This window comes from Labeo rohita, chromosome 17 (assembly GCF_022985175.1).
Source record: "Labeo rohita strain BAU-BD-2019 chromosome 17, IGBB_LRoh.1.0, whole genome shotgun sequence".
Taxonomy (NCBI): Eukaryota; Metazoa; Chordata; class Actinopteri; order Cypriniformes; family Cyprinidae; genus Labeo; species Labeo rohita.
In genome coordinates, this window is record NC_066885.1 from 3,357,951 (window position 1) to 3,374,042 (window position 16,092).

Here is a 16,092-nt window from a genome sequence, read left to right on the forward strand (position 1 = left end):
TTAGTTTGTTTGTGACCCAGGACCACAAAACCAGTCATGTCAATTTTCTTTTAAATTAAGATTCATACATCATCTGAAAGCTAAATAAGCTTTCCACTGATGTGTGGTCTGTTAGGATAGGACAGTATTTGGTCGCAATACAACTATTTGACAATCTGGAATCTGAGGGGACAACGACATCAAAATTTTGAGAAAATCGCCTTCAAATGAAGTTGTTAGCAATGCATATTACTAATCAAAAACTAAGTTTTGATATATTTACGGTAAGGAATTTACAAAATATCTTCATGGAACATGATCTTTACTTAATATCCTAATGCATTTTGGTGTAAAAGATAAATCGATCATTTTGACCTATACAGTGCATTTTTGGCTATTGCTACAAATATACCTGTACGTAAGACTTGTTTTGTGGTGTCGGGTCACATTTCTTTATTTTTTACGGAGCTTGTTTGCTTATTTATTTGTATGCCTTTGTGAAAGACAGTAAATATGCATTATCAGTCTTTAGTCATTTTTGGGAGTGAATTTGGTTGTAGAATTGTCACTTTTGTAAATAATTGAACTGAATCTTAAAAAGCTAATGACAAAGTGACTTTTTTCCGCTATAATTGACAGCACTTAACTGAGTTGAGTAATCGAAATGCTTTCTGACACTGCCATGAATTATGCCCTTTTTACATTTGCTGTTAATAAGGCAGGTGCGAGGAATGTGAATAATGAGTTTAGCTTCGGAATCAAAAAATCGATGTCGGTGGCTTTGACAGCTCTGGTTTGTGCTCCTCTTCCCTTGAACCCCTGGGATCCGAAGCTTATTAATCTATCAGCACCTCGACGCCTATGAAATGACATTCTCTCCTGTAGGGATTGACTGGAGTGCTCGGTCTACTTCAGTATACAAAAGTTAGAAATGAAAAGTGGAGATGTGCAAGCCTGACTTTAGATGGTCTTGTTAGCGTGACCGTTTCAGATAAGCGCTATATGACACTTGAATGCGTATGAAAAGTGAACGTTCTTCGAAAGAGATTCGTTTTCAAGGTTTCATCAGCAGGAAAGAGTTTTGAGCTTTTACAGTCAAGATTGTGCATTGAATTATTTGGTAATAGAAATCGTTGCCATTTCCACTTTTATAAGCGCTTGTGCTTTCATTACACGTAATTGCGTTTTGAGTGCAGGGAGATGTGTTTTATGAGTGCTGTTTTCTTTACGCTTTTATCCACAGCTCGTCATAGGATTTAATCCAGTAAAAATAATGCTCACACCTGCAATTACGCCTAAATAAAGTCTAGAAATGTTTACTTTTGTATGTAATGCAGCCTTTTTGGAGTAAATACAATAGCAAACAATTATAGATTTTGGGAAATGCACAATTTATCCCATAACATTACCCAATAAATGCATTGCATAAAATATACACACACACACACGTATGAGATATTTATAACATTTTTTTAATTTTCAAAATATATTATAAAATAAGTGATATTGATATTTATTAATATTTATTTTATTTATTCTTACACTTGTGTTTTTACACCTGTATTTATATAAATATTTTTTCAGTTTATTTTTTGTTCACTGAGGTTATATTTGTCATATTGTATATTATATATAGTGGTATAATATATAATGGTATATTATTAATGTGCATTATTAATCAAAATTAATTATAATTATTGCACAAAACAGAACCAAAAAAGAATGACAATTAAAAAAAATGCAAGATGTTGAGAAATTAAATGCACGATTTATACCATCACGTCATTATCCAGTAAAACTTGAAAATGCATTGCATGACATAAAACGGATAATATATGCCTTAAATGTTTTAATAAAAAAAATACTTTTCAGCGTTATGTTGTACAACATGTTTATACAAACATCGGTTAATATTAAAAAATATTTTTTTTTTTTAATTTGTTTCATTATATATATTTCATAATGTTTATTTCTGGTATTATTTTGTATTCATAAAAATAATGTATTTATAACATTTAACATTTATTGTAGATATATTTATTTTGCATTTATTAAAAAGTTTTAAAATGCCACTTAAAGACAGTTGGTTAATTTTTATATATTTCATAATGTTTATTTCCTATATTATTTTGCATTTATAAAAATCATTTATTTATAACATTTAAACATTTATTGTGTATATATAAAATATATATTTTCCATATATTAGAATGTTTTAAAATGCTGCTTAAACATGATTGGTTCATTTTTATATATTTCATCATGTTTATTTCTGATATTATTTTGCATTTATAAAAATCATTTATTTATAACAGTTAACATATATTGTAGATATAAAATATCCATTTTGCATTTATTAAAAAGTTTCAAAATGCCAGTTAAAGATGGTTGGTTAATTTTTATATATTGCATAATGTCTATTTCCTGTATTATTTTGCATTTATAAAAATCATTTATTTATAACATTTAACATTTATTGTATATATAAAATGTATAATTAACATTTATTAAAATGTTTTAAAATGCTGCTTAAAGATGGTTGGTTAATTTTTATATATTTAATCATGTTTATTTCTGATATTATTTTGCATTTATTAAAATCATTTATTTATAACAGTTAACATGTATTGTGTATATATAAAATATCCATTTTGCATGTATTCAAAAGTTTTAAAATGCCAGTTAATTTATATGTATATATAACATAATGTTTATTACTGATATTATTTTGTATTTATAAAAATAATTTACTTATAACATTTGACATTTATTGTAGATATAAAATGTGTTTATATATATATATGAGAAATGTATAAATTAACATGTATAAGTAAACGTTTTCATACTAATAAAATATACATTATAAATACACTGAAAATATAAAAACACTTAAGATTTCCCTGGGAATCGAACCCATTGCCTACTGCTTAAATAATATTATAGTAGGATATTTGTATTTGTATTTCGTTTATTTTTATTTACGTCAGTACTTTTTTCATTTTGTATTTTTTTCCACATTTTGTCATAACGGAAGTCAAGAGGATAGTATATAGGTTTTGTGTTGACTTAAAGCCAAAACTGCCGTTTTAGTTGTGCACAATGAAGTAAGCGTAGGGTTAGTAGTACTTTTGTTGACCTTTCATGCAGTAGAAAAGGTCTGTGTCTGTCTGGATTAATCAAAGTCTCCGATGAGCCTCCTGCCCTCCTGGCCAATCGATTCCCATGCTTGGGTCTTTTTCCCGTTAGCTGCTTGAGATATTACACTCGCCTTTTACACAACAACACACTTGGATAAATGTAATCTTCCAAACACCTCTCATTGTTACTGCATTCAAGGTTTGTTTCCCAGCTCATGTGTGTACGTGTGCGTCTCTCACAGAGAAACAGCTGACGGCCGCTAACTGTCTGGGAGTGTTGGCCATGGCTGAGGCGATGCAGTGCACCGAACTTCACAACATGGCAAAGGCCTTTGCCCTGCAGAACTTCCCCGACGTGGCCGGTCAGGATGAGATCCTTAACATTTCCAAAGAAGACCTGGTTAGCTACATGTCCAACGACAGCCTGAACACGAAAGCAGAGGAGCTGGTCTATGAGACGGTCATTAAATGGATTAAAAAGGACCCCAGCAGCAGAGTCCAGGTAGGAGAGCAGAGTTAATCACGCTGTTGTGGTTGGTGGTCATGTATAAATACACTAGAGCTGCTCGGTATTGATCCTGGAGATCTGTTTTCTTGCATAATGTCCCTCGATAGAGGAGCAAGTTGTTCATCAAATGCAGTCCATGGGAATTTGAATGCAGCTACATTCTTCTAAAGTTTTAGACCTTGTTTTGTGGCCTTTTGTTTTTGAACAAACTCAGTTTATCAATGACAGGTTTATCACAGTCTGCTTTCTATGTATTGTTGTATTGTTAGTTTACTGCAGACATTTTGGACAGCATATCTATATGCTCCATCCATATGTATATGTATATGTATATATAACATCCATATGTTATGTTATGTTATGCAGCACACCTGTTTTCATCACTGATAATAATCAGAAATGTTTCTTAAGCAGCAAATCAGCATATTAGAATCAGTGTTGAGCTGTGGTATTGGGCTAATTTTATACTGTTGCCAGGGTTAAAGCAAAATCCTGTTCCTCCCGGAATGCGATTTCGACCAAGTAGAACCCCACAAAACACTATTTTGGAGGGATTTTGATAGCCAGTTCACACAGTTAGGCTGTTTTTTTAACAAAGACCTGGCAACCCTGGTTTGGATGATTCTGAAGGATCATGTGACAGTGAAGACTGGAGAGATGTTGCTGAAAATTCAGCTTTGATCACGGAAATAAGTTATTTTAAATTGTAGTACTATTTCATAATATTGTTTATTTACTGCAGATATACAGAATATTTTGGAAAGCATATCTAGTAGTACAGTAATACAGTATTGTCCGAAAGTTGTATGTACATATTGTGTTGCCAAATCCACACCTTTCTCACGGAATTGGGCTACTTTTATACTGTTGTTGGGGTTAAAGCAAAATCCTGTTCCTCCCTGAAATGCGATTTTGACAGAGGAGAACCCCACAGAACACTATTTTGGAGCGATTTTGATATCCAGTTTACACAATTTGGCTTTTTTTTTTTTTTTTTAACAAAGACCTGGCAACCCTGATTTTAATGATTCTGATATATTATATTTATAATGATATATTATATTATATTTACACTTACAAAATTGATACTTTTATTCAACTAGGATGCATTATATTTAGTAAAAATGACAGTAAGGACATTTATAATGTTACAGAAAATTTCTATTCCAAATTAATTCTGTTCTTTTGAAGTTTCTATTCATTAAAGAATCATGAAAAATGAATTGTGTATCATGGTTTCCACAAAAATATGAAGCAGCACAACTGTCTTTAACCACAGAAATAAATTGCATTTTAACATATATTGCTATAGAAAACAGTTAATTTAAATTGTAATAATATTTAATGATATTGTTTGTTTACTGCAGATATTCAGAATATTCTTGACAGCATATCTAGTAACAGTAGTACAGTATTGTCCAGAAGTTGTATGTACATTGATACATTGATAATAATCAGAAATGTTTATTGAGCAGCAAATCAGCATATTAAAATCAGTGGTGCCAAGTCCATACTTTTCTTGTGGAATTGGGCTACTTTTATGCTGTTGCCAGGGTTAAAGCAAAATCCCGTCTGGAACCCCACAGAACACTGTTTTGGAGCGATTTTGATAGCCAGTTCGCATAATAGGGATGTTTTTTTAAATGAAGACCTGGCGACCCTGAATGATTTCTGAAGGATCATGTGATACTGAAGACTAGAGTAATAATGCTGAAAATGCAGCTTTGACCACAGAAACACGTATTCAGATGTGGTGAACTTGAAGAGCTTAATTGGCTGATTTTTTTGGAGTTCAAACTCTAAATTTGCACCAAGGTCAGTTTCCAAGATTGAGCAGCACTCAGAAACATGAATAGTCATTTCTCTGTCCCAGAACAAGAACAGTACAATGTAAACCATTTCCTCATCTGAATGTTTATCCGTGTGTGTGCTTAACCAGAACTTCATCCATAGTGTTTAAGCTGGAGATTTCATTGTTACATAGCGCACAGAGATGTGTATTTGGTTCTTTTGTGGCCAAAAGAGTTTCAGAGCTGCTCTGATGTGAAAAAAAAGGAGTAGAAATATCACATCTTCGCTGCCTGTTCGACAGAATTGCGAGATTAAATCACTGGTTTGCGTAGCAAGTAATCAATTTCGGGAAATGTGTTTCTTTCCCTGAGAAATGGTCTTTTTTCCCCCTTTGAGGTGCAGTAGACTTAACTGATGTTCGTATCTCTGTGAGCCTTCAGAGCGGGTCTGAAAAGAGTCCTGGTAATATGGGAGATGAAACATTCATGATGCAGTGCTCACACCGAGCGTGTGAGGAGATTACCATCCTGAGAACGTGCTGTCATTTCCTTATGTTAAATCTACTAAAAGCCACTCGATTACACGCTCTTCTGTAGCTGAAAGGAGAGAGACGGACTGAACGGGAGGCGTATCATCCTGGTCCAGCTGGACATCAGAGCTTCACGGCTGTGTGAAAGCAATTGCAGGCCAACATGTTGTTGTTCCTTAAAAAAGGTTAAAGGAGAAGTCCACTTCCAGAACAACAATTCACAAATAATTTACTCACCCCCTTGTCATCCGAGATGTTCATGACTTTGTCTTCAGTCATGAAGAACTTATGGTTTTTGAGGAAAGCATTTCAGGATTTTTCTTCATATAATGGACTTCATTGGTGCCCTGATTTTGAACTTCCAAAATGTAGTTTAAATGCAGCTTCAAAGGGCTCTGAACGATCCCAACCGAGGAAGAAGGGTCTTATCTAGCGAAATGATCGGCCATTTGTTTTGGAAAGTAAACATTTGTACACTTTTTAAGCACAAAAGCTCGTGTAGCACAGGCTCTGGGATGCGCGTTCAATATGCTATTGAATCACGTCAAAAGGTCACACGGAACGTAGGCGGAACTACAGACCCAGTGTTTACAAAGCAAACGCGCAAAGACTAAGAAAGTGCAAGTAAGTCAAACGCTGTTTACAAACAAAAAGATACAACAATGTCGGATGATTCTGAAGTTGTAGGAGAAAATAAGATGGAGTTTTTCGACATACCTTTTTGAGCCGGAGTACACAGATGATGAACTTAGACGTGATTGGTAGTAGTGATGGGAAGTTCGGATCGTTTTACCGACTCGGATCTTTGATTCTTGTTCAGCAAAAGGAACGAATCTTTTTTCGAGTAATTTCGTTCATTTTAGCAAAATCAGCATCACGTGACAGCCCCGTAAGATGAATGAACGACTTGAAAAACCTGAAGACTCGAAACCGGTGAACTAATTCCAGTACAGAACCTAATAGGATGTTGCGCATACACAACTGAACGAATCACTCCCCAAGACGACTCGTTCTTCCCGAGTCACATTAAAGATTTGTTCAAAATGAAAGAATCGTTCAAGAACGACCCATGGGCACGCATCCCAGAGCCTGTGCTACACAAGCTTTTGTGCCTAAAAAGTATACAAATTTTTATTTTTCGAAAACAATGGCCGATCTTTCGCTAGATAAGACGCTTCTTCCTCAGCTGGGATCGTTTAGAGCCCTTGAAGCTGCATTTAAACTGCATTTTGGAAGTTCAAAATTGGGGCACCAATGAAGTCCATTATATGCAGAAAAATCCTGAAATGTTTTCCTCAAAAACCATAATTTCTTTACGACTGAAGACAGAAAGACATGAACGATGACAAGGGGGTGAGTACATTATTTGTAAATTGTTGTTCTGGAAGTGGAATTCTCCTTTAATGTTTTGTGTAGTTGTAGGCCAATTATCACAAAATGTGTTTTAGACCAGCATGGCTTCTTCCCAAAAAACCTATTTAAAGGATCACATGTGTTTCTGACATCAAGGATATGCTAAAAGGTATGAAATTACCTATAAATAATGAAATATGGAAGCTTTATCCATCGTGGAATAATAAAAAAAAATAATTGCTACCTTGTGTCTCAAAATTCAGACTTTTTATATCTCACAATTCTGACTTTTTCTCACAATTCTAAGAAAAAATAGAAAATTGCTTGCAATTCGCAACTCTGAGGGAAAAATGCAAGGTGTTAACTTCCAATTCTGCTAAGAAAAGGCTGAAATTTGAGATAAAAACTTGCAGTTTTGAGGAAAAAAGAATTGTTGAGAGGTAGCTTTTTGTTTTTTGTTTTATGACAGAAATTATGTAAACTCAGTTTAGAACTTGCAATTGTGATATAAACTCACAGTTCTGAGAGTCTGAGAGAAAAAGCTAGAATTGTGGGATATTAAGTCAGAATTTTAAGAAAAAAAGTCAAAATTTGAGTTCCTCAGAATTCAAAGGAAAAAATCCAAGTTTATAATTTGCAAAGGTGAGATTTAGAAGTTTAGACATCTAAATAAACATGACATGTTTTACATAATATTTGTATTTTTGTATGTTTATGTTTTTTTGTTTGTTTGTTTGTTTTATGTATTCTTATGATATCAGCTCAGTATGTTTTGGGACAGAGCCCAGGCCTCAAGATCTTCAAGTCTGATGAAGAGCAGGTTTTCTCCATTGTTGTAGCTCTCACTTGTTTATGTCGGCTAAGAAGCACACATTACGTAAGTGTAGCACAAGGATGTATTTTAAGTTTTTTAAACAGTCAGCAGTAGTTGACAGCATATGCTATGCTAATTCAGATTAGCATTGGTTGCATTATTTAAATGTCAGCAGATGAAGCTGTGCTTTTAGCAGTTTGTCGTGTCAGACTTGAATAGAAGTGTGTACACATGCAGTGTTGGGGAGCTGTTTTGAAACGAGCTTGTCAAGCTACAAGATACATTTTATTTGAAGTTGTTAAATTACTGTCAAGATACTCAAGCAACCTTTTTTAGAGCAACTAACAACATTAAAATGGAAAACATTTATTTTAATTTATTTTAAATACTTCACTATATTACTGTTGTATTTTTATCATGTATGTTATCATGTATGTTGTATTTTTTACTGTTGTATTTTATAAATGCATACATTTATACACACTTTTATTAAAAATATTTTAAATAAATGAATGCACTTTAAATATATATTGAAATTTGACAAATAAAGAAGACAGAGATCATCTCATGTACCAGATAAGTAATGAAAGCAAGCATGGAACTGAAAAAAACTTATATTTGTGTATGTGAGACATACACTGTGTACGTGTAAATTTTACATATAAAATTATATATATATATATATATATATATATATATATATATATATATATATATATATATATATATATATATATATATATATATATATATATATATTATATAAACTTTTAAAATAAATAAAAATGGATGTCAGATATTTTAATAATCTAATTTAAAAAAATAATCAAATATAAAAAAAAAAATTATACACATTTATTAAAATTATCTTAAATAAATAAATACACTTTAAAAATATGTTTACATTTGACATTTCACAGTTTTATTGTATTTTATTGTATTGCAAACATACACATTTAAAAATATATTCAGTTACTTTTTAATATATGTGCTATTACTTTTTAAAAAGATTTAAAAAGAAGAGAATAAGTAGAAAAAAAAGTGATTTTACAATAACTGTTTTTCGATCAAATAAATGCATAGGTACACTTTTTAATTTTATATATTATATTTTGTATATATTTTATATATATGATTAAAAATAGAAATATTAAAATGGATTTTAATTTTAAAAAAGTTAATCAAATGCATATCTATGCATGTGTAAAAATGGACAACATTTAGTAAAATAATAATTTTATTAAATATTTCACAATAATGCTGTTTTTATGGTGTTTCTCAAATAACTGCATATATTTAAACACATTTATTAAAACATCTTAAATGAATACACTTTAAAAATATATTTGCATTTGTCTTTTCACAATATTACTGTATTTTTATCTGACTTTGTATTTGTGTGTAAATTAATACATGTAAAAAAAAAAACTTTTCAAATATATTTAAATGGACGACAGTTGTTTTAATAATTTAAATTGCATTTTTACAATTTTAGTTTTATTGTATTTTTATCAAATAAATGCATACATTTAAACACTTTTATTTACAAAAATACTTTTTCAAAAAAAGATTTAATAAAAACAGAAAATACGTAAAAATGTAAACATTTTATTTTTATTAAATAAATGCATAAGTAAACTGTTTTTTTTAATTAATAATACTGTATATACACTTAAATTGTTTTATTTTTTTATCAAATAAATACATATATACTTATACACATGCATTTTTATTTATTTATTTAGTTGCTTCCAGTATACATATTATATATTGCTGCACTGGTATAATAGTATGGTATGCTAATCCAGACGAAGTTACTGCCCAAAACATTGCGAGTAAACTCCGCCGGCATATGTGTATTAAATAAATTTGTTTCCGAAGTGCGAGAGCCAGTTGAGCTCAGTGTTTGGAGCGCGTGAAGCGTCGCTGTGAAACTAGATCAGATGGCATGAGAAGGAAGCGGCAGAGATTGATGCAGTGACCTTATGTTTATTTGGCCCTGGACTGCCTCCATTGAGAAGGAACTGGATAGGAAATCAATCTGAATTCAGGCTGAAATGAGTTCCTCTACTTCACGCTGTTCCCCTGGGGTTTAGCCTATGAAATCACAAATCCAGCGTGGCACTGAAGCAGAACTTTGGGGGAAAAAAACACTCCTTCTTTATTTACAGTCTTTTGCGCGCTCTCTCTCTCTGTCTCTGTCTCTTTTTTTCTGCTCTTTTATTCTGCGTATCGAACAGTTTCTCCTCAGTTTGACAGACCAGTATATAAATCACACGCTGTAACTTTACGAGCTTTTCTTCTGTGACTCATTCTAAATATGGAAATGTTGCGCCGCCGAATACAGTCAGGCTATTATAATGTAAGTGGATGGAAAATGAAAAGTGTTTTATGCCCTAAACGCTTGATCATTTTAAAAGAGCCTCGGGGTGTTGGATAAGATACCGTATCTGAACGCTATCAAAACAATTATGTTTTTTCATGAATATTGGCTTCTGTTTCCCAAAGCTAATTGCTCTTTTATGAGCGCCTTTGTTCTTTTTATGCCATAATTAACATCGGTTAGCAGGTTCACGTAATTCAACATCGGTTTGAAATGTACTGGAATTAAATCAGCCTGAAAGAGCTGATCTAACAAATATCAAGACAACATATTTTGTTTTTTTGTTTTTTTTTAAGAAATTGTGAATCTGTAATATTATCCTGCAGCGTTTATGCTCCAAACATAAATTATTTCTCAAATCATGTACTTGAGTGATGAGATGCCTGATTTTTTCCGGGGGAAAACAGGTGAAAAATCCCAGACTTCAGACAGACATGTACTTAAATATTTTTTTTACGAGACAACACGTTTGTTTATTTATTTATTTATAAATGGATGTATGCATTTAGCGTTTTTTGAGTTTATGCATTAATTTATGCATTTATTAATGACATAATTGATATTTAGAAGTTATCTATAGGAGTGTAGGAGTAATCTACAGTGTGCTCATGAAAATGTCAAAATAAAAAAAAATATATAGACGTGGAATATATTTGCTCATTCTTTTTATTTTCAAGACCAGGTAGTAATGCATGCAGTATTTTAGCTTTTGTTTAATGAATGTATGCAATTATTTATGCATTAATTTGACATACAATATAATCGGTATTGCATATAAATGCAAAAAAAATAAATTAATTAATTAAATTAAAAAAAAAAAAAAAAAAAAAAAAATATATATATATATATATATATATATATATATATATATATATATAATTTTTTTGCATTTTTTATGAATGCATGCAATTATTTGTGCATTTATTTATGCATTAATTTTTATTAATATATATATATATATATATATATATATATATCATAGACGTGGAATATATTTGCTTATTCTTTTCAAGACCAGACAATAATGCATGCATTTATGCATGTATTTTTGCATTTTTTTTTTTTTTTTTAATGAATTTATGCAATTATTTGTGCATTTATTTATGCATTAAGTTATGACATAATTGATATGTAGGAGTTATCTTGCTACAGTGTACTCATGAAAATAATCTCAAAATAAAATATGTGGACTTGGAATATATTTGCTTATTCTTTTCATTTTCAAGACCAGGTAATAATGCATGCATTTATGCAATTATTTTTTGCATTTTTCAAACAAATTTATGCAATTATTTATGCATTTATTTATGACATAATTTATATTTAGGAGTCATCTTGCTACAGCGTGCTCATGAAAATGTCAAAATAAAAAATAAAGAGAGAGAGAGAGAGATGGAATATATTTACTTATTCTTTTAATTTTCAAGACCAGGTAATAATGCATGCATTTATGCATATATTTATGCATTAATTTATGATATCATTGATATTTTGGAGTTATCTTGCTACAGTGTGCTCATGAAAATAATGTGAAAATAAAAATATATAGATGCAATATATTTGCCTATAATGCAGATAATAATTGGTTTTGTTTTGAAAATATCTTTACAATCCCATTATTTAAGTTAATCAGTAATATTTAATAAAGTGGGAATCTGTAATGTCTGTTTCTGCAGCGTTTGTGTTTCAAACATAAATGATTCCTCAAACCATGTCTCTTTCATGATCAGATGCACCATTTTCACCATGAAACAGGTGAAAAATCGCAGGCCGGGATGTATTTGTTGTTTACATCAGACTGGTTTTGTGTGTTTTTGTTGTGTCTGTCTGTCTGTTTGTGCCGTCGGTGAGGTCGGGATGAGTTCTGTCGGGTCAGTCGTTTTAATGATGGTCTCTCTCAGGTCTCAGGTGTTCTCTGGTGTTGTCTCAGTAGATTGGCTCACAGCGGGATGTTTCATTTCACAGAGAGCTGCTGAACTTTGCTGCTGTGTTGACTTCCCTCTGATTTTGATTGTCAGCTTTACTGGGGTTGAATCCAGAGTTGGACTGAAATGCTTTGGATTAGATGCTGTGTGTCTTGTGTTAAAAGCTTTTCTCATGTCCATCATGTATGCAAGCCAATTGAAAAGCATTAGAAATGCGTGGTGTATATGGTTGCCCATATAAATAATGCATATCATAGTGTGCCATATATGTTCTGAATAAGACATTATGAGAACAACTCTCTGTGAAATGTGAAAAATGTTCACATTTTCAGTCATAGTTATTTGTGCATTTATGTATGCATGCATTAATATTTTATGTTTGTGCATTTGTTTGTGCATGCATAAAATAACTAAAATTATAAGAATGAATATGCTACATTCATAAAAAAATCCAAATATATATATATGCAAAATGTACTTTTATGCATTTGTGTTAGTTTTGTGCATTTATTTATTTGTTCATAACATATCATAACAGAGATTATAGGAGTGAATGTGCAACATTTCTCTGCTGACTAATCGTAACCGTATCTCCAGTAGGCGTTTTGAACATTTGCAGGATAGAAATTCCAGTATTAAGTCATGAAAGCTAGAAGACGAAGCCTGCTTTTGTAGATTTATTATAATCCTTGAATTAAAATAATACATGACCGTTTGGATAGTACCTTCATTAAATTTAATGCAAGTTTAATGTGAGTTTTTTTAGCTTGTGCTTGCAGCTCTGAGGTGTTTTTTTTTTTTTTTATTCCTCATTACACATGAGGACATTACACGTTCTTCCTCTTTTTCTTAGTTCTTTTTAGCAGCAGAACGCCTACATCCTACTAGAAATCACAGCTTCCTTACCCAAACAAACCGCCACTGTAGGTGAGAAAGAATGAGTTGTGTTTTTGTGTGGACTGAAGGATTACTGTTCATTGTACTGGGAAAGTTCAGCAGACGGATTACAGCAAAAATACAAAACCAATTTAATGCACTTTTAAACAGTCATAAAGAAAGTCCTTCTGGACTCTTAGAACTGGTAAAGCGGTCATTGTTCAGCACTGGACACTATTCCCGGGAAGTCAAGACAGGCGGTTAGACGTTTTGATTTAATTGACCCTTTTGGGATGGATGGGTATGAATATGTATTACCTGGCAGTATGTCTGCCATTTTTAAAAGGCTTTTTTTTTAAGTGCTTTAAGAATCTTTTCCTGCGTTTGTCCTGTGCAGTGACCCAAAAACTTGGTGCAATCTTGATTTTATTTTATTTTTTTGTGCCTGTACTGAAAAACCTTTTGAACTCTGTAACTCTGTAACCTTTTGAACTCTAAAAAAAAAAAAATTATTTCTTGTCCTGTTATTCCTTTTGAGCACAAATAAAAAAAAAAAAATGTATATGCAAACAAAATAGGACTACATGCACAATTGTGGCCTCTTTTGAAAGAAGACACTGCAGAGTTCATCCAAAGGTCAGCATTACATAACAGAATATAGTTATGAAAGCTCAAATATAATATGTTTTAAATGAATCATCTGCAATTTATTTCTATAAAAAGCTTTTCTTTTAAAAACATTTTAGCAGACTTTTAGAAATATCTTTCTGTCAAGCTCAATCACTTTATTTTATTTATGTATTTTTTTTTTAACTTTTTTAGCTTTTATATTTTTTATTTAAATACATTTTATTGTATTTTTTTTTTTTAAACAAGCATACAAAAACAAACTCTCAGATACATTTATTTCTATAAGCGTTTGTATAGAAATGGGTTTAGCAACCTTTTAGAAATCTTTTTTAAAGTTTTGACACTTTACCATATTTTGTTGTTTTTTATTTTGTTTTAAATTGTTACTTTAATTTATTATTATTTAATTATTTTTATGATATTATTATTATTATTATTATTATTATTATTATTATTATTATTATTTTTAAACAATCTAAAAAATAATATATTTTAAATACCTTTTATAAGCATTTGAATGGAACGTAGTTTAGCAGACTTTTTTAGGAATATTAGTTGGTCAAGCTCAGGGAGAACATTTTTATTTATTTTAAGTTTAATGGTTTGATTTTTCGTATGTATTTATTTATTTATTTATTATTATTATTATTATTATTATTATTACTATTATTAATATTATTATTACTGCTACTACTACTACTACTATCACATTTTTTTAAACAATCTCAAATATAATATTTTTAAATACAATTTTCTAAGCATTTGAGTACTTTTTTTTATTTATATATTTTAATTTTAACAGTTTTATTTTATTTATTTATTTATTTATTTATTTATTTATTACTACTACTACTACTATCATTACATTTTTAAACATTCTCAAATATAATATTTTTTAATACATTTTTATAAGCATTTGAATGGAAAATAGTTTAGCAGACTTTCGGAAATATTATTTGGTCAAGCTCAGGGAGTACTTTTTTATTTATTTATTTTAATTTTAATGGTTTTATTTATTTATTTATTGTTATTATTACTACTACTACTACTACTATTACATTTTTAAACAATCTCAAATATAATATTTTTAACACATTTTTTTTATAAGCATTTTAATGGAAAATAGTTTAGCAGACTTTCAGAAATATTATTTGGTCAAGTTCAGGAAGAACATTTTTATTTATTTATTTTAATTGTAATGGTTTCATTTTCATTTTATTTATCTTTCTTTTTATTATTATTATTATTATTATTATTATTATTATTATTATTATTATTATTATTATTATTATTATTATTATTATTACCACTACTACTACTACTACTACTACTACTACTGTTGTTACATATTTAAACAAAATCTCAAATATAATATATTTTAAATATATTTCATAAGCATTTAAATGGAAAATAGTTTAGCAGACTCTCTAAAATATTATCAAGCTCAGGGCGTTTTTATTTATTTATTTTATGGTTAGATTTTAACTTTATTTATTTATTACTATTATTATTATTACTACTACTACTGTTACATTTTTAAACAGAATCTCAAATGTAATATATTTTAATTACTTTTTTTAAGCATTTGAATGGTAAACAGTTTAGCAGATTTCTGAAATATTATTTGGTAAATCTTATGGACTACTTTTGTATTTATTCATTTATTTATTTAGGGTTTTTATTGCTGTTATCATCTGCCTTTAAACAATGGATTTTAGAGTTTAATTCGTTATGTGATGAGTGTTCTGTGTAATAGGACCGATCACTGCTTTATTAAACGTTTGTTGTGTGTATCCGGCAGCTCTCTGTATTCTCTCGCGCTGGTCTGGCCTGTGTGCTGACTCTGGTTTACCGTGAAATGCAATTGCTGAGTATTGCGATGGAGGCTGTTTTCCCAGGTCATTTTTCACAGCGAGCCTTAGACTCGTGCTTTATCTCAGCACACAGGCATCATTAGAGATGACGCTGTCCGGCTGCAGCGCCGCTGACTGTTGTGCCGCGCCGGGATACGCATCTCTCCGTATATTCCATAGAGAGAAAAGTGTTTCTTGGACATGCTTAATCTGTCTTCTTTTCAGCGCGCCGACGCTCCCCATCCATCAAACGGAGCTCACAGTGGCTGCGCGTCAGTCTGCCGTCCCGCGCAGGATTCTGCTCTCTGTCTCCC

The 16,092-nt window shown here is 30.8% G+C and overlaps 1 protein-coding gene across 1 annotated transcript in view; it reads left to right on the forward strand.

Moving 5' to 3' along the window:
- Positions 1–16,092, forward strand: part of LOC127180122 (kelch-like protein 29) — a 156,731-nt gene that overhangs the window by 66,570 nt on the left and 74,069 nt on the right. The window contains exon 8 of the mRNA XM_051134083.1: positions 3,359–3,618. Within this exon, the coding sequence (XP_050990040.1) occupies positions 3,359–3,618 (260 nt within the window). The remainder of the gene's footprint in view (positions 1–3,358; positions 3,619–16,092) is intronic.